This window comes from Equus asinus, chromosome 5 (assembly GCF_041296235.1).
Source record: "Equus asinus isolate D_3611 breed Donkey chromosome 5, EquAss-T2T_v2, whole genome shotgun sequence".
NCBI classification, from domain to species: domain Eukaryota; kingdom Metazoa; phylum Chordata; class Mammalia; order Perissodactyla; family Equidae; genus Equus; species Equus asinus.
In genome coordinates, this window is record NC_091794.1 from 109,678,869 (window position 1) to 109,695,925 (window position 17,057).

Consider the following 17,057-nt stretch of genomic DNA (forward strand, 5'->3'; position numbering starts at 1 on the left):
TGAGTCAAGCCTGGCCCAGATCAGCCCTGGTCCATGCGCTGGATTCACACCCCTGAGCCTTGGGGCCTTCACTGCGAAGGAGCTGCCCACTTGCCTGGAGACCCTCTGCCCCAGGTGCCTCTGCCCTGGGGACCCTCTTGGGCCTGGTGTGTCTGTCCAGGCTTCCAGACACTTCCCTGGGAGGCTAGGAAGGCGGAACACGAAGGGCATGCTCCTGTGTGTAATGCGTGTGTCTGTGTGCACACATGTGACGGTGTGCACGCATGTCCATGGCAGTGAGTCAGGGATCGTGGCCCCCAGTCTGGAACCCTGTCTCCACTGTTCTACCTCCACTGCCTGTTGATGATGGGTACCCCAGGACATCACCTGTCCTCTCAGCCCACCCCTGCCCCTGCCCAGGACCAGGAAGGTGGCTCAGGGTCGAGGTGGGGAGTGTCACTGGCTAGGAGAGGGAGCTTGTTTCTGAGAAGCCGGCAGCTCAGCCTGGCCTCTTCCATCTGGGCTGTCAGCCTCCACCAAGCCAGTCCCCTGGGTGTGGCCACAGCCTGGCCCACCTCAGGCTGCGCAGTCTTGGCTTGGGAGCCCCCACTGATCACGGTGGCTGTGACAGGTGACAGGTGCTTCTCCCTGAGTGGAGACCTGACTGCCCAGCTGCATGACCCGTGATCTGCCCCTTGCAGCCACGCCTGCCGGGCCAGCTGCCTGACTCCCACAGGAGAGAAAAGTTGCCACCTTTCTAGGAGCCGTGCCACCTTGGGACAGAAAGGGAAACTGAGTAATGCTGTCACACGGGGGGCGAGGCCCTGCTCTGCTGGGCCAGAGCCCAGAAGTGCCACCTCATCATAACTTGAGTGTTCCACACGGCGTCATGCCCACGCCACACCGGGATGTGCCGCTCGGTCACTGTTGCCAGAACGACTTCGTAGAAGAGATTCCATTTATTTGTACATCTTTTGCACTTTCCTATTGAAGACTTGAACTCGTTTGTCTTGATAAAATTGAGTGACGTGTGGAGGAATCTGACCTGCAGCGCTTACATCCCTCTGTCGACGGGCTCCGGACCGAAGGGAAGCTCCTGGAAGCCCTGCAGCCCATGGACTTGGCCCTGCGGGGGAGGACGCAGCATCTGCCCTGGGAGCCCTCGGTGCCCCCACCCACTCCGTCCTGTCTGCACTGCCCCTGCTCCGGCCCCTTGCCCGCTTGGGGTCCCCCCAGTGCCAGGGGTCAGGACTGGGGAGCGGCTGCCTGTCTTGAGGGTAGAGACCTGGCTAGTGCCTGGGTCAGGGCAGGGCGTTTATTGCCCCCTCTTCCTGTCAGGGCTGGACACCACCAGGTATGTGCTATCTCCATGGGTGAGGGGGCTCTGTTAGCAGCTGTGTCCCCCTGGCCCAGCATGTCTCCCAGGTGCTGGACTCTGTCATCAGCACTGGAGGGCCTGTGGCTCCTGCCCTGCGCCTGGCAGCGGGGGGTAGGGCCTGCGGGTGTGGGCGTAGGGCCTGCCAGAGTCTTTGTCTTGGGCAACTGCGGAGAGGGGCTTGCCCTCTGTCGGGGTGATGTTGGCATCCCAGTAGGGAGGTCGCAGGGGCATGGAGGGTGGCCCAGGAACCCCTGGCCTGCCCTGTGCCCTGGGAGAGGCCCATCACACCCACCTCCAGGTACATATTCCCTGTGCGGCCTCATGGCCACAGATGTGGAGAAACCAGGCCACCCCTTGGGGCCTGGAGTCACCCTGTCCTCCTGTCCCTGGAGAAGCCTAGATCCGGGCACTTGCCACACGAGTTCTCGCTGTGTTCTCGGATGGCTTGGGGAAAGCTCCGCTTGAAGGCAGGGGACTGGACTCGATGGCCTCTCCAGCCCTCCCCACTGGAGCTTCCTGCCTTGTTTCCTGCCAGGAACCCCCGTCAAAATCCCGGCCCTTCCCGCCTCGGCCGGTGGTCTCTGTGATGGCTGTCGCTGGGACGGGTCAGGGGAGTGGGCCAGGCCTAGGCCTCTGTGTCTGATGCTCCCTCTGGTCCTAGCTCAGCCTGGAAGGGATTTGCAAGTCGTGAGCAGGGGGCTTCCTGGGGAGGTGCTCTGGGTACAGAATCTTGTCTGAGCAAGAGACAGGCTGGGCCAGGGTTGGGGGTAGGGGCACCAGGAGGGGCTCAGCACAGCTCCCTGGCTGGGGCTGGGGCCAGGATTTGGGGGCATGTCTTGGGGACATTTGGCGATTAACCAGCCCTCACAGACCAGATGTCCTCATCTGTAAATGGCTCTCTGAACCCTGGAGGGCTGGACCCCAAGGCCCCTTTCATCTTGGTGTCCCCACGCTCTCGTCTTGATCGGAATCTCCAAGGCCGACCCCACCTCAGCATTGCGGGCGGGCGGAGTGGGGAGCATCCTGGAAGTGGCACGCAGGTTTCCAGGACACGCGTGCAGCAGTGGCTGACCCCCCCTTCTGGGAAGGGCAGAGTCATTGCTGTCCACTGTGCTTCGTCCAGTCCCACGTGCACGTGCGTGTTGTGTTCTCCGGTCAGTGCCTCCCTGCAGAGGCTCCTGGCTCAGGCCATGAGTGAGGTGACTGCCAGGAGCCTCCCCACCACCCCGGGCCCTGTCATGCTCCCCTCCCAGACAGGCTGTCAGCCCTCGGGCTGGCCTCCTTGGGAACAGTGGTGGCCTTTCCTGGCCACAGTGCACAGGTCTTGAGTGTCAGGCCAGGAGGCACATGGTGGCAGGGCGGGAGTCTGCATCTCCACCGCTCTGCTCTGAGGGCTGGGGGTCCCTGCCAGCCCTCCTCCCTAGGAGGACACCCTCTACCCTTCCACCTCTGCCTCCTTCCCAGGCCTCGCCAGTCTCCCCTTTCTCCTCTTCCAGGCCGGAGCTGGGCACCCACGGGTGACCTGGCCCTTGGCACTGCCTGGCCCAGGAAGGGCTCAGCTCTCCACAATCAGCACCCTGGAGGCCCGGGAGCGGGGCTGCGGACAGCTGGGGAGTGGGTTTCTGGCTGACTGGTTTTGGAGAGGAAAAAGAATCTTAAGAATGTTTTCTTCCTGATTTATCAGTTTTCTCCTACCAAAAGTGGTGGTGGAGGGAGTGGGGCATCCACTGTCTTTGGCATCTTCAGGCTGGGTTTGGTTTTTGCTGCTGGCAGAATGAGGGTCACTGTGTGCAAGCGGGATCCTCAAGTGCCAGCCAGCACTTTTGTTTCCAGCCACCTTATTATTTAAACCAGTGCTGAGTAGCTTTCTGTTGATCCACCTTTGGGCCACGGTCTCACAAAGCATCGCCTGCTGGGCGCCCGGGTGACGAGGGGAGTTGGTTGGACTGACCATGTCTGGAGGGCCCCCCTCACACGTGCATGCCACGGAAACACATCCTGAGACCCCATGTGAGGAGACCCACCCTGCAAGCCACCTGCAGAAGCTCCTTTGTTTTCTGCAAATTGTGATCAAGGCCCTGCTGATGCCCACAGCTGGTGCAGGTGCCTCCCTCCTGCCCATCGGGGGTCCCTTCCCAGGGTCCTCTGGGGGTTCCCCAGCCCAGGTCGGGGGCTGGCTGAGTCTTGCTCCCACGACAGCTGTAGCTCTTGTTCCCAAGTGTCCTGTTCCAGGGCTCTTGAGCACCTGAGGGGGTCGCGTAGAGGGTGGGCTCGGGGACCAGAGAACCTCCACAGTGTGGCAGGAGCACAGTGGCGGTGGAAGGGGCTGGGTTGGGAGGCGGGGGCTGACGTCTTGGCCTGGACACGGCCTAGGGTGCCCCCCCCACCCTGGCTCCTGCGGTTGTCCTGTGCCCACCACAGTCTCTGTCGAGGAAGCTGGCTCCCGCCCCATTTTATATTTCCAGAAGTTTACAGGTTGTGGTGCATCAGCCCAAAGTCATTGGCGTTGTGTTTTTGGATTTTTTTTAGTTTTCAGATTTTTTTTAAACAAAGTATTTTTTTAGGTACGATAACCCAGAAAGGGCCCGTTGGGTGTGTGTGTGTGTCCTGAACCCCCGACACTGAGATGGGCGCCTGAGCCCCCACCGGCCCCTCTGTGCTCACGCCTGGAGATGAGGGGTTGCTCTGCTCCCTGCGCCAGAGAGCAGAGTGTGGGGAGCCAGCAGCCCAGGCCGGAATCTGGCCCAGCTGAGAGGGGACCCCTCCCCCAGGTACAGCCCCAGGCCAGCCGAGGGGCGGGCTGGCGCTTTGGGCCAGTTGGAGGGTCCCGGCCCAGGGCTGGAGCTGAGCCCCCCTGAGTGGTGACTGTCTGTCCTCGGGAGGATGTGGAGGCCCGACATAGACTTAGCCCGCAGAGCCCCTTCACTTTGTACTGTGTGTATGTCTTGGTTTTCTGTGTTTTAATAAATCCTTTGGGAAAGGATTGAATCAGTGTTTTCCTGAGATTCTCATTTGGTATAGGAAGGGGGTGAGGGCTGGGGGGGCCAGGGAGGGATGTGGGGGGTATGGGGTGTCACTGAAGCCACCTCCCACCTGAGAAGACACAGCCCTTGAGGCTGCTGGGCTCGCTGGGAAGGAGGGGCGCCCCAAGGAGGGGCGTGCAGGGGTGGTATCTGCCTGTCCCACCGACCGCTGCATCAGAGAAGCACCGAGCCCCCAGTGACAGCCTGCAGCCTCCGCGGACCCTGACCTCTGTCCTGAGGGCACAGCAGCCTCCCAACAGCCAGACAATGTGTGTGTTGGGGTGGGGCACCTCCATTCCTACCTCACTTGGGAGAGATGGGGAGGGTCTCAGTTCCCAACCTCTGCCTCTCCCCGGGGCCCATCTCCCAGCCCACCCTTGGCCCCAGGCTCAGCCTGTCTGCCGGCCCCCTCCTCCCTCCCTGCTGCCCCTGGCCCAGCCCTACCCAGAGTGCCTTGTACCCTGGAAAGGAGGAGAGCAGAAGGCCGCAGACCCCGATGGGCTTGGGTTTTATTTTGTCATTCCATAAATACGGTGGCTGTGTCTTGGCTGAGTGTCGTTGGGAAGTGCGAGGCGTATGGCATCTCTGCCTACGTGGGGAAGCAGTTAGCTGAGGAACCAGAGTCATTAAAAAAAAAAAGGGAGGGGAAAAAAAGCACATTATTTACACGGGTGGGAGAGAACAGGAGACAGAGCAAGTCCCTCTGGCGTTCCTCCAGACCTCGGAATTGACCACAGATTTGGGATGAGGAATGGTGGGGGCTCCGTGTGTCACTAACAAGGAAGACTGGTCCCGCCCCTGCCCCTAGACCCGGTCTGCCTCCTGTGTCAGGCCCTCCTGGAGGGGACCCCACAGGGTACACTCTGCTTCAAGGGGAAGGCGAGGGGCTGGCTGGCGGGTGGCTGGTGGGCTTCCCTCAACCCAGTAGGGTGAGGCCGGCTGGCCCTAAACCCGTGCCAAGGCCCAGGCCACCCCTCCGTGCCTGCCCCCCCCCAGCTCTTCCGTTTCTAGGCCCATCCTGAACCTTCCGTCTGAGCCCTCCTCCCCACTCCAGCCCCCGCCTAAATCGGGGGACCCTCCCCCAGGAAGCAGAGCCCTGTCTTCCCCAAAAGTGGGTGTGAAAAACAAGACACCTCAGAATCAGGCTGTGGATGGTGCCCCAGGGCCTGAGGCTGCTTGGGTCCTGCTCTGGGCATTTCTGCCTTGGCCGAGCTCAACTGGGGGCCCTTGTTTCTCCGTTTGGGAAACGTGTGGCCACCAGGGGCTCGGCCTTCTTGGGTGTGGCTCATGGGGGCAGAAGCCCCCACCTCGGGCCCCACTGCAAGCCCTGGTCCCTTTTCCAACAGCGGGTGGGCGGGGGGCAGCATTGTGGAGGGGGCCCAGCCACTCTCTCCAGTGAGGGGTGGGCCATCTGGCCCCTCAGCACGGCCAGCCACTGGGACTGGCTGAGGGGGCCTGGGATGAAATGCCCAGTGTGGGGCCCTGTCCTCAGAGCAGGACACCCCTGCCCTGTGTGATGGTGGGGAGTGGCTGCAGGCCCGGGACCTCTGCTGGGACAGGCGTTGCCCCCTCCCCACACCCACGGGGTGAAGCTTGTAGGAGACTTGGTGAAGACCTCCAGGGGCTGGGTCTACGAGGAGGGGGAAGGTTCTAGCCTCTAGGGTCAGCATAAAGGTTGGGAGTAGAGGAAGTCTCCCCCTCCCGCCTCCGCCCCTGCCTTTGCGGCTTTCTTAAAGCCAATTCCCAGGCCTGGGCCCAGGCAGGACTGGACAGCAAGCCCTTTGAGAATGCGAATGCAGGGAGGGGCGGGGAGGCCCTCTCGGAGTAGCTTCTCTGAAGGGTGAAGCAGGACCCGCGGAGCATGAGGGTTGGGGGTGTGCCGGGTGGGGCGGGAGGCACACGGGGGCCCCTACAGAGTGGCCTGGCACATCTGTAGAGCCTGGCTCCAGCCCCTACATAGCCAGCAAAGGCTGGGGTACTCCCCAGGACCACAGGGGCTGGGGCTTCTGGCTGCAGGCCCTCCACCCCAAATCCCTCCAGCCCCAGGCAGGGGCTGCAAAGGGTCTGACAGTTGTGCTTGTCCTGCCCTCCCTCCCTGTCCCCAAGCTGTTCCAGGCTGGGGTGGGGCCTGGAAGGGAAGGACCAACCCCATCGTCCTCACTTCTCACAGGGTGTGGGGAAGTGGTTGCAGGGGCTGCACTGCAGCCTGCCTGCCCAGGTCCCAAGCTCTGAGCATGTAGACACTTAGCCCCGTGAGACTAATATGTCATCCCCACCCGATCTGGGCCTCAGAGGGGCATCTCTCCTGGGAGAGACTCCTGGGGTCTTTTCCTACATTGTGTGGGCTGCTGCTGGGTGTTCGGGCCCCCAGCCCCTGGGCACGTAGCACGGAAAACCCCAGGGACCCCCCTCAGTGAAAGGGTCTCAGCATGTTCTCTCTGCAGATCCCAAGGCCACCACCCTGGGGCAGAGCAGAGGCGGCCCACCCCAAGAGTGGTCAGCAGCCAGAGTCCAGCTAAGCATGCATGACATCAAAGCATTCTGGCTCAAGGACAGAGGGGCAATGGACTGGGCACCTGGCAGGGACGGCAGGTGGGGCCCTGGAGGGACCTGGGCTGGAGCCCGCTCCCCCAGGCCCCTCCTAAGCACTTGGGCCTCCCTGCCACGCGGCTCATTGATTGTGCGCAGGGAGGAAGACAGGGCGATGAGCCAGAAACCAGACCCTGACATTTTTCGTGCGTCCCCAACTGCAGAGCAGTTCCCCTGGATCCCTGCCCCTGCCCGCAAGGGAGGAGGCGGAGGTCAAGGGACAGCACGAAAGGCCCCTCAGAGACCACTGGGGTGGGTGGCGGTGGAAATGGGGGCAGGGGAAGAATCCGGAGTGAGGCCCGTTGGAAAGAACCTGGAGCCCTCGGCAAGGGGGAGACCTCCAGCAGGGAGACCCAGGGCCCCGGGAGCGGGGGCCACAGGAAGAGCCAGACCCAGTGTCCTCTTTTACTCCCTGAACACCAGGTCGGGGTTCTCGACAAAGGAGAGATCAGCCCTGCCTGCCCCTAGGACCCAACCGGCTCTCGGCCTGGCCTGGCCTTGAGCCTCTGAGGAGGGCCGTGGCTGGGAGAACATGGTGCTGTCTTCTTGGAGGATGAGCAGAGGTGGCAGGCTTGGGTGGGACCGATGGACTGTCCTTCCGCATCAGTGCCCTCTCCCTGGCCCGGTCCGACAGTGGTCCTGCGAAGCGGCAGATGGTGTCTTGCAGCGACAAAGAGATCTTTTCCTGGTGACATCTTGGTGCGTTGTTTTCATTTTGATGCAAACCACACTCTTGACTTGGCTTCAGAGCAGCTTAAGCGAGCGGACAGAGACTAGGAGGGAAACAGACTGTCCGGGCCAGCGGCCGGGGGCTTCTTAGGATCTATAGTCCTTTTTGCTGTAGGGTTTATTGCCCAAAATACTATCGATCTCGTGGATAATGGAAGACGACAGTTTTGGAAGGACCTGTGTGCGAAGATGAGAGCTAATCAGAATTCTACCGAGACTGGCCCGTCCCGGCCCATGGACAAGGTGGGGCGACATTCATCCAGCCATCTGCTGGCCCAGACCGGTCCCGCCATCATCACATCAGGCTCCAGCTGTAGCAGATGGGGGCCACGCTGCATTTGTATTCCAGAGGTTTGGGGAGGAGAGGAAGCCTGGCCTGGTCTGTACTCTCCCTCTCAAACTCCAGAGTGCTCTGGAACCTTCTAGAAGGACGGCAGCGGCATAAAATGCAGATTTCAGGGCCAGAATGCTGGACTTCCAGACCCCCCAAACTGCTCTGCCCAGCCCTCACTACCTCAACCGACAGCAACGCCACCCTCCCAGGTGACAAAACCAGAGTCTTTGACTCTGTCCTTCCTCACCCTCGTTCAGCCAGTCATGGGCCCCACTTTTCAAAATCCAGGATCTACCCACTTCTCTCATCTCCGAACCACGGCCATCCCCGCTACTCAGGACTGTCGTCACCTCCCAGCAGATCCCTGCTTCCCCTTCTGCTCCCCAGAGTCTTCCCTCCACTCAGCAGCCAGAGAGAGGGATCCTTTTAAAACCTAGGTCAGACCACGCTCCTCCTCTGCTCTGAATCTCGAATCTCGAGATGGCTCCATCTCACAAACAATGATCACCAACGTCCTTAGAGCGAGGGCGGGACCTGCCCCCTCCTGCCCCTCTCGCCCCTGGGCCCTCTGGCCTCACTGTGGTTCTGGGCTCGTGCCCACCTGCGCCTTCACATCAGCCTGGAACGCTCGCTCCCCACATGTGTGCATGGCCCACTCCTCCCACGTCACTCTCTCAACAAGCTACCCCTGACGACCCCTTCAACGGGGCCCACGGCCCCCTTCCTCTCTCTCTCCACCTCCTGACTTGGTCTAGTTTTTCCAATACTGCTTATCACTCTCCGACACACATTCAAATTTCCTTATTTCTCAAGTTTAGTGTTTACTGTCTGTTCTGGCCAGAAAGCGAGCTCTCCAAGAGCAGGGCTCTCTGGCGGCTCCCTGACGCAACCCCGGCTCCCGGAACAGTGCCTGGCACATGGCAGGTGCTCCACAAATACGTGCGGCACAAATGACTGACGGAGATGTGAGCTCGGCCCCCAGGCCCCTACTCACCTGTATTGCTCCAATGTTCTCCATTAGCTGGTCCGCACTGGAAGCACCCAGGAGCACGGAGCTGACCCCCTCGTTCCTCAGGCACCAGGCTGGGGCAGCAAGACCACAGGTGAGGGACACGCAGCCACTACAGGGTTCCCTTCTGGTTCGCCTTGCCCTTGACTGGACCCAGGGGGACCCAGCCTCTTGGCCATGGGGCCAAGGGTGCCTAGGAGGACCTGGCAAGCCCAGCGCTCAGGAGTGCTGGATGAGGGGATGCTGGGGGAGCCCTGGCACTGACTGTCCTGGGTGGAGAGGTGGCCCAAGTGCTCAGGCGCCCCCATCCTCTCACATGAATGTGGGAGCCCCATTACCCCTGGCTGGCTGATGGAGGGGGTGGCCCAGGCACTCAGGACTCCCAACGTCTCCCAGGGACACGGGTCCCAACCCCACCCCAGCCTTGTTACCTATGGCCAGCTGGGGGAGGGTGCAGCCCAGGCGCTCGGCGATAGCCTGCAACTCCTTCAGCTTGGCCTGTTGGCGCCGGCCCTCCTCACTCAGGATCTTGTCTTTCAGCCACTGGTAGCCCTGGTTGTGGGCAGAGAACACAGCCCACAGGTGAGGAGGGTCACGTGCACCTCTGCCAGCAGATGGCTGATGATTTGTGCCAGGGCAGCACCCCGCTCCACCCTCGGCCTAACCATGTCCCACTGTGGGCTGCACCCAGGCAGCTGGAAGGATGGGACCTGTCGCATCTGAAGCCCGCAGACTGTGAGGGAGCTGAGACTGGGCCCCTGAGCCAGGACAGGGAGGTGGACATGCTGACTTGTCATCCTCCCAGGAGGCCAGTGGCCTGGGGAGGTGTGCTGCTGCCTTTGGCCCAGAGGACCACTCCCCTCAGCTCTGGGGGGTGCGGACTCACCTGTCCCCATCCCTGGGGGGACTCCAGTGCCTCGCAGGGGCTCCCTGACTTCGCTGTGGGTTGGGGAGTGTGGGTGGGACAGGCCATCCTGCCCTCGAACCCGGGGCCTGGGCTCCAGGGCTGGATGTGCCCTGGCCTGGGCAGGCCTTTCTCTGCCTGCTCCTCGTCCCCCAAACCCTGCAGTCTGGAGACCCTCCTGAGTCCCCACTCCAGAGGCGTTTATGGGGGGGCACCTGTCCCAGAGGGTCACCTCTGAGTGACAACTGAAGAAGCTCTCTAGCCCCCAGCCTTGAGCTCAGGCCAGAGGTCTCAGAGATGGGCCGAGAGAGTAGAGGTAGCTAAGGGGGCATCCCAAATGGCACCTGTGGACCCAGCCCAGGTTGTGAATGTTGAACCGAGGTGGGCGGCAGAGGATGGGATGGGGGTGAAGGGGTCTCTTCACCTGGGACACGTCCCTGGGATGGGCAGCCCTTCCAGACATGGGGTCAGGCCAGCAGGAGCTCTAAGTTCCCATGCCCCGAACCAGGTCCCCCTACCCACCCCACGTCTCCGCGCAAGCAGTGGCCAGGGGAAGGCCTGCCCAGCACCAAGGCCCCACCTCTCCGGAAGACCTGTGCCCTGCCCGTCCCCACCCCAGCCCAGCTGCTCTTCACCTTCAAGGAGGCTCTCGAGTAGGGCGGGATGCCGCTATCGTACTTTCCGGACACGATGCCGCAGGCCAGAGGGGACCAGGTCATGGCGCCCACTCCTGGGAGAGGAAAGCCAGGCGAGGTCAAGCCCAGGGCCCTGGCTTGGGGGGGTGCAGAGGAGAGGGAGGGGGGCCGGGGAGGGGCAGAAGGGCGAGGCGGGGCGGGGCGGGGTGGGCAGGGCAGAGGAGCCCACCTATCTTGTGGAAGAGCTCGGGCAGCTGCACCTCCACCTTCTCGCGCTGGAACATGTGGTACTCGGCCTGCTCGCAGATGGGCGGGATCAGGTTGAACTGCCGGGCCACGGAGTAGGCCTCCTGTGGATGCAAAGAGGGCCACGGATGGTCCCTGCCAGTCAGCGGGTCTGGGGCGCCGCCTGGGCAGCAAGGAGAAGGCACCGAGGCATCCCCGGGAAACAGCTGGCCCCCATCCCTTCCCCCCACCCAGCTTTCCTCGCAGCTTGTTAGCCCCTAGCGGGCCAGGAAAAGGGGGGTGGGTTGTTGGACCCCAAGGCTGAAGGAATTCAGGGGAAAGCCCAACCCAGTAGTGAGACTTGAGTTCTGGCACTTACTGGCCAGGTGGCCTTGGGCAAAGGGCTCACCGCTCTGTGCCTCAGTCTCCCTATCTGTTGTGAGGGTCGAATGAACCAACAGTGTTTGCAGCCCTCATGACAGGGCCTGGCCCATGGCGGTACCCAGTGCCTGCCCGCTGTGCTGTTACTGTTTTATTAGGATTGTCACTCCAGGGCCTGGACCCGGGGCGACGGCAGTGGCAGAAGACGCTAGGTCAGGAGGGAGAGTGGCTGGCATCAGCCCATCTCTGGGACTGGGAGCGCAAGGCCTCGACTCCTCCACAGACTCTCCCTCCACTCCTACCAGACGGGTGTGAGCCAGGGCTGACGTCTCGAGACAGACTCCTGGGGAGGCCCTGTCTGCCCCTTAGCTGAGAGGCCCTCTCCCCCTTGGCTTGAGCCTCAGCTTTCACATCTGTAAAATGGGGACAAGGTACCGACACCTCGGTGAGCTCGGTGAGCTCAGTGCTGGCTTGGGGCAGCTTCGGAAGATTGCCAGATGCTCGTTAACACCACAAATGCCGAGTAACACCAGGGGCTTGTACAGTCGTGTTTAACGGGAAATAAAAATCCTCCTCCATTTCTTTGATGAAGCCGAAATCTCGGACTCACTAGACAAGCCCCTCCCAGGGATACTGGGATGCGGGGAAACCTGGAAGGCAGGGCACGGGAAGGCCCGGCTGGGACGGGGCCTGGAAGAAGGTGGGCCGGGTCCACCTGAGCAGTGCTGGGAAGACGCACACAGTCCCGGGCCTCTGCCCTCCAACCCCCTGCCCCCCAGCTGCCTGCCTCTGAGGAGCACGGGGCCACCCTGTGACCCTTCTGGGAGACCCCAAACTATCAAGAACATCTGCCACCCTTGGCCTCTGTAGGCTCCCATGGAGGGAAATGACAGTGAAGCAGATGCTTTTCTGAAAGTGCAGGTGAGGGGGAAAACAGGGATTAGGAGATGGAAGCCCGGGGTCCCAAAAGCCGGCCTACATCCTGACGCAGCCCTGAACTGCACAGCCTGGGCATCGATCTCGGCACGAGCTGTGTGTCCTTGGGGCTGTTACGTAACCTCTCTGTGCCTCAATTTCCACATCTGAAAAACAGGACGACAGCAGCACTTTCCTCATGGGGCATTGGGAGGATTAAACGGGAGTGAGCCCACGTGAAGCCCTCAAATCTAACGACACCTCGGGGCCGGCCCCGTGGCCGAGTGGTTAAGTTTGCATGCTCTGCTTCGGCGGTCCAGGGTTTCGCCAGTTCAGATCCTGGGCGTGGACATGGCACTGCTTGTTGGGCCATGCTGAGGCAGTGTCCCACACAGCAGAGCCAGAAGGACCTACAACTAGAATATACAACTAGGTGCTGGGGGCCTTGGGGGGAAGGGGGAGGAGGGAGGAGGAGGGGGGGAGGAGGGAGGAGGAGGGGGGAGGGGGAGGAAGGGAGAAGGGGGGAAGAGGAGGGGGGAGGAAGGGAGAAGGGGGAGGAGGAGGAGGAGGGGGAGGGGGGGAGGGGGAGGAAGGGCGAAGGGGGAGGAGGGGGGAGGGGGAGGAGGAGGAAGGGAGAGGGGGAGGAGGAGGAGGGGGAGGAGGGGGAGAAGAAGATTGGCAACAGATGTTAGCTCAGGTGCTCATCGTTAAAAAGAAATGAAAATCTGATGGCACCTGGAATGTCATGGGAGCCCAGCACGAGTGACACGGACTGTTACCACTGCTGAGCACTGGCTGAGCTCCAGGACCTGTTTTCTCAGATAACCCTCAGAACAGCCTCAGGAGGGGAAGGTCACCCCGGTGGTCTTGTTCTTCAGATGAGGAAACTGAGGCTTGGAGAGGTTAAGCCACCTGTCTTCACACAGATGAATCCCATGCAGCACTGGGATTCGAACTAAGACCCCTGTCTGCAAGGCCTGAAGACATCGCCACCACACCCGCTGTCCTGTCCCTCCTCTTAGACCCCAGTGTGGTGGGGACCAACGGCAGCGAATCTGTCAGAGGCTGGGGATCTCCTCCACAGAGTGGCCGCACGCACACGGAGAGGTCACCATACCATGATCTCCATGGAGCTCCAGCGCGATGTGCCCCAGTACATGGCCATCCCCTGGTTGATGACGTGGGTCATGGCACGCACGGTCTCTGTCACGAGAGAAGGGGAAACCACAGGTGAGGGGGTGGCCAGGGGCACGGGGCCAGCCCAGGGACACTCTGCAAATACAGGTGGGGCGCCGGGAGGCGGGAGAGGGTGCTGCAAAGACATCTTGCAAGCAGTGTACTTCCTGGCTCTGACGTAGGGGGTGGCAGGGGTTTTCTGGGACGACAGAAAAAACTGAACCGCGATCTGAGAGGTTGATCTTGAAAACAGTTTCCCCAAAGAGTGACAGGTCTTATGGAATCTTGAAAAACGGGTTATGGATGGAATGTGACTTTTTATGGCAGATTAGAGGGATGGGGGAAAGGTGAGATCAAAGAATGTGATGCTAGACTCTAGAATGGGGGGAATTCTCTAGTCTGGGAAAGAATCCGGGGCGTGATCCCTCAGGAAGAACCAGATAACGGATTAAGGTTACAGTCAGATGGGCAGAAGGCAACAGGAAGTAAACACAATTTTTGTCCGTTTCTCGTCTCCCACGTGGGGCTATGCCAGATTCTCATCAGGATCTGGAGAACTGACTGGGGAGCTAATGATGGCATCTGTTGGGACAAAGGGCAGGGCGGGGCTGCAGGGGGAGCCTGCTAAGGTCCAGGAAAGCCAGAAGTAGACATGGAAAGCCCCGTTTGGACCACGGCCCGCCTTCTCGGGCCAGCCCAACATCAGACACGGGACTGTCCCCCACCTCCACAGCAGCCTTCCTAGTGCTCAAAAAAGCTTTTGAGAAAAGAAAATCTGCCAGCTATAGTTCCCCTAGGCTGTTTCAGCCTCATGGGGATGTTGTGGTTTTTAAAACAGAACTTGGCCTTAAATTTTGAGATTGCAAATGTCTCTTAGCTTTGCAGGGTGAAGGGCCACTGCCTCTGATGTCTCACAGGCCCCATACAGTGCTTGCAAGTTCAGCTGCCAGACGCAGTGTCGGGAGTAGAGAGGAGGAACAAGTGTTTCTAAAAACACAGCATAACTCTGACCCTTGACAGTCCCCGTCGCTCCCGGAGCGGCTTGCTCCTCATTTGCCACCAAGATGGGGGAGCTGAGGTCCTTGACGATGCCAGGGGTAGGGGGAGAGCCAGAAGGAAGGAAGGAGGATGCTGGGTTTGTTCTGAAAGCTCCACCTGGGAATGGCACAGCCCATGGGCACCTTCTCCCGCAGAAGGCAGCACCTGTTTTGGGGTGTTACTTCCCACCCGGCCTGGGTCCCGGGGCGCCCCTTTGGCCAAGGTCCCTTCCTTCAGTAGAAGGCTAAGGAAGCTGGGCCTTCTGGGGTAGAGGTCTCAGCGGGTTTGCCCAGGATCCCTGAAAAATCACCCCTGGGCTTCCATGCCTGCAGGCCAAACCCTGCCCTTTCCTTCCTTCCAAGGTCAGGGACTGGGCTCCTGTCTGCCCATCGTAGGAGGAGGGCTGGCAGGGAAGCCTGAACGCCCTGGGGCCACCAATGGGCTGCCCGCTTTAACTGCTAATGCCATTCAAGGTGAAGGAGAATGGTGCCTGGTTGGAAGGCTGGAGGGTCCCAGGAGGAGATGTGCCCACATCCACCCCCAGCCCAGGCTCCCGGCCTGGCTGTCCTTGTCAGGTGTTTTAGAAACACTCTTGGGGCACCCGTCACCATGCAGCGTAACTGCCCGATTCTTTTCAGCCAAGGCTTAGGGCCACATGCCGGAGAGAGGCAAGCAGAGGGCACCCGTTCGTTCTCCAGCCTGGCTCCCTGGCACGCCCTCGCACATGGCTCTCTCCTGACGAGGGCAACTGCACAATGCACTGTGATGCCCCTTCCATGCAGAGAGGGGAGTCCACGGGCCTGGGGGGCGAGGCCCAGGGGCAGAGCCTGAGAGCCCATGCCGGCCTGAGAGGGAAGGGTCCTGGGCAAAGGCTCCTGGGTTCCCCGATGGTTCCGGGCAGCGGCAGGTGGGATGTGGAGCCCACACACAGGAGAACAGCACTCTGCGCTCTGCCCAAGCCCGAGGTCACTGGCCCCAGAAACAGGGACAATTAGGGGCAAATGGCCTTCACCTCAATACTTAATGCTGTTGAGCAGAGGCAGGAGGACCAAATCCTTCCAGAACCCATGACCAAAGCCCACGGCATGTCCTGCCACGTCACAAATAATGCACGGGAGGGGTCAGGTGGCAGTGCTAGTCGGCAGGCAGGAGCCCTTCTATGGTGGAACACAGCCCAGGTCCCAGGGAGACCGAGGCCTGCCCTCCCTGTGGGGTCCTGGGGGCCCTGAGCTTAGGGGCGGGCAAAGGCCAGGCATGGCCAGAGGCTGCCCCAGCTCATGTAGGTATTCCTCAAGGAGGAAAATGATTCCATGTGGATGGAGAGGTCAGGCTGCACGGCAGCGGGTGAGAGTGGCAGGTGGCCCAGCCCACCCAGGGGACACGAGCTCCACACGCAGCCAGGGTGCTCACAGAGGAGCCAGGGGCTGTGAGAGGTCGGCTTGCCGCTGGGGCTTTTTGCTTCTGGTTGAGGCAGGAGCTTAGTAAATGTGAACCATGGAGAAAATGAGACTTGCTGGGGCCACGTGTCCTGGGGTCCCTGATGTGTTCGCTTCTGTGGGAACCCCGTCTCCCCAGCCCTCTCCCAGACCAGCCAGGGTTGGGGTTTCAGATGCTGATCACGGCATCCCCAAATCAGGAGGAGGCCCCGGCGGACCGACGGCTGGCCCCCAGGGTCGCAGCAATGCAAGGCGGGCGGGGGTCATGCGCAGAAGGATGGGAGGAATGAAATGACAGCATGGCCTGGGTCGCGAGGGGCACGCCGCTTCGCTTTTCTTTCACTTGCAAGATGTTCTCAGAGGGCACTTATTTTCCCTTTATGCATTTTATGGAGAAGTTTGTCATCGGTGGGGAAAGAATCGTGTAAATAAAACACTGTCTCATAAAATGCAGCTTGGACACAGAAGTCAATAGTCGGGCCGAGGGTACTGTGTACCTTCTATGATGAATGTCCTTGACTTGGAGGAACTAAATGGGTCCCCTGGTGACAAAAGAAAGATTTAAAGAGACCAGAGTTTACAGCTGTGGGAACACTGACAGGCGTGGTATGACAAAGGGCATGGGGAGGGAGGCACAGGGGCACCGTCCGCAGAACACGTGTTCTGTTAAAAAGTAAAACCACCACACACACGCACATATATATATGCACACGCACGAGCGCATGGTATATATGGAAACAAATGAGGAAAAAATAACTTAAACACAACTTAATTTTCCAAGTTCCTGAAGCAGCAAAGCACAAATGAGAAGGAGCCTGAGCAGGGAGCTGGGGAGACGAGGGGGCTGAGGTCGCAGGAGCCGAAAGAATAAATAAGCGCCAAAGACACCAAAACTGCTTTTCACAGCACGGCCCGGTTTTTCTCCTCTCGGTAACAATTCATCCCCCCGAGCAAAGCTCCCCTAAACCTCCCAGCGAAGCTGACTGAAAAGAACACAGCAGTTGCAAAGAGTCATCATATTGTGACTTCATTTAGCTACAAAATATTAACAGCTGACAGGAGAGAACATTCCACACAGTTCTAAACCCAGGAGGGGGCCTGGCACGGGGTGTGCATCAGGTGTGGACCCAGAGCAAGGACCAGGCCTCAGCCTGGAGGTGCCAGGACACAGCTGGTAGGGTGGGGGGACAACACTCAGGCTGAGCTCAGGCCCTCTCCTCCCCCCGGCCTGGTCTCCTCTGACCACTGGCCTGGGTGCCCAGCAGGGCCCCGTGGTGGCGGCCATCAGAGCCTCAGGTTCTGAACC

At 60.6% G+C, this 17,057-nt stretch overlaps 2 protein-coding genes across 13 annotated transcripts in view; one reads left to right on the forward strand and one right to left on the reverse strand.

Annotated features, from left to right (window-relative positions):
* The window catches only part of CHD5 (chromodomain helicase DNA binding protein 5), a 65,498-nt gene extending 61,589 nt beyond the window's left edge, over positions 1-3,909 (forward strand). For 2 of the 4 annotated variants that reach the window (XM_044769544.2, XM_044769546.2), the window contains one exon: positions 611-3,909. Coding sequence is in view for 2 of the 4 variants with exons in the window: in XM_044769546.2 (XP_044625481.1) it covers positions 611-631 (21 nt within the window). In the remaining 2 variants the exon portion in view is untranslated. The remainder of the gene's footprint in view (positions 1-610) is intronic. The other 2 variants (XM_044769543.2, XM_044769545.2) reach the window with 1 other exon arrangement.
* A 954-nt stretch (positions 3,910-4,863) lies between these two features.
* The window catches only part of KCNAB2 (potassium voltage-gated channel subfamily A regulatory beta subunit 2), a 91,512-nt gene continuing 79,318 nt past the window's right edge, over positions 4,864-17,057 (reverse strand). For 8 of the 9 annotated variants that reach the window (XM_070511248.1, XM_014862182.3, XM_014862195.3 and 5 more), the window contains 6 exons: positions 13,219-13,304; positions 10,810-10,930; positions 10,581-10,675; positions 9,473-9,593; positions 9,027-9,115; positions 4,864-7,875 (listed from right to left, as the gene is read on the reverse strand). In XM_070511248.1, coding sequence (XP_070367349.1) covers positions 7,786-7,875; positions 9,027-9,115; positions 9,473-9,593; positions 10,581-10,675; positions 10,810-10,930; positions 13,219-13,304 — 602 coding nt within the window. In that variant the 3' untranslated portion in view covers positions 4,864-7,785. Of the gene's footprint in view, positions 7,876-9,026; positions 9,116-9,472; positions 9,594-10,580; positions 10,676-10,809; positions 10,931-13,218; positions 13,305-16,248; positions 16,294-17,057 lie in introns of all 9 variants that reach the window. The other variant, XM_070511250.1, reaches the window with a different exon arrangement.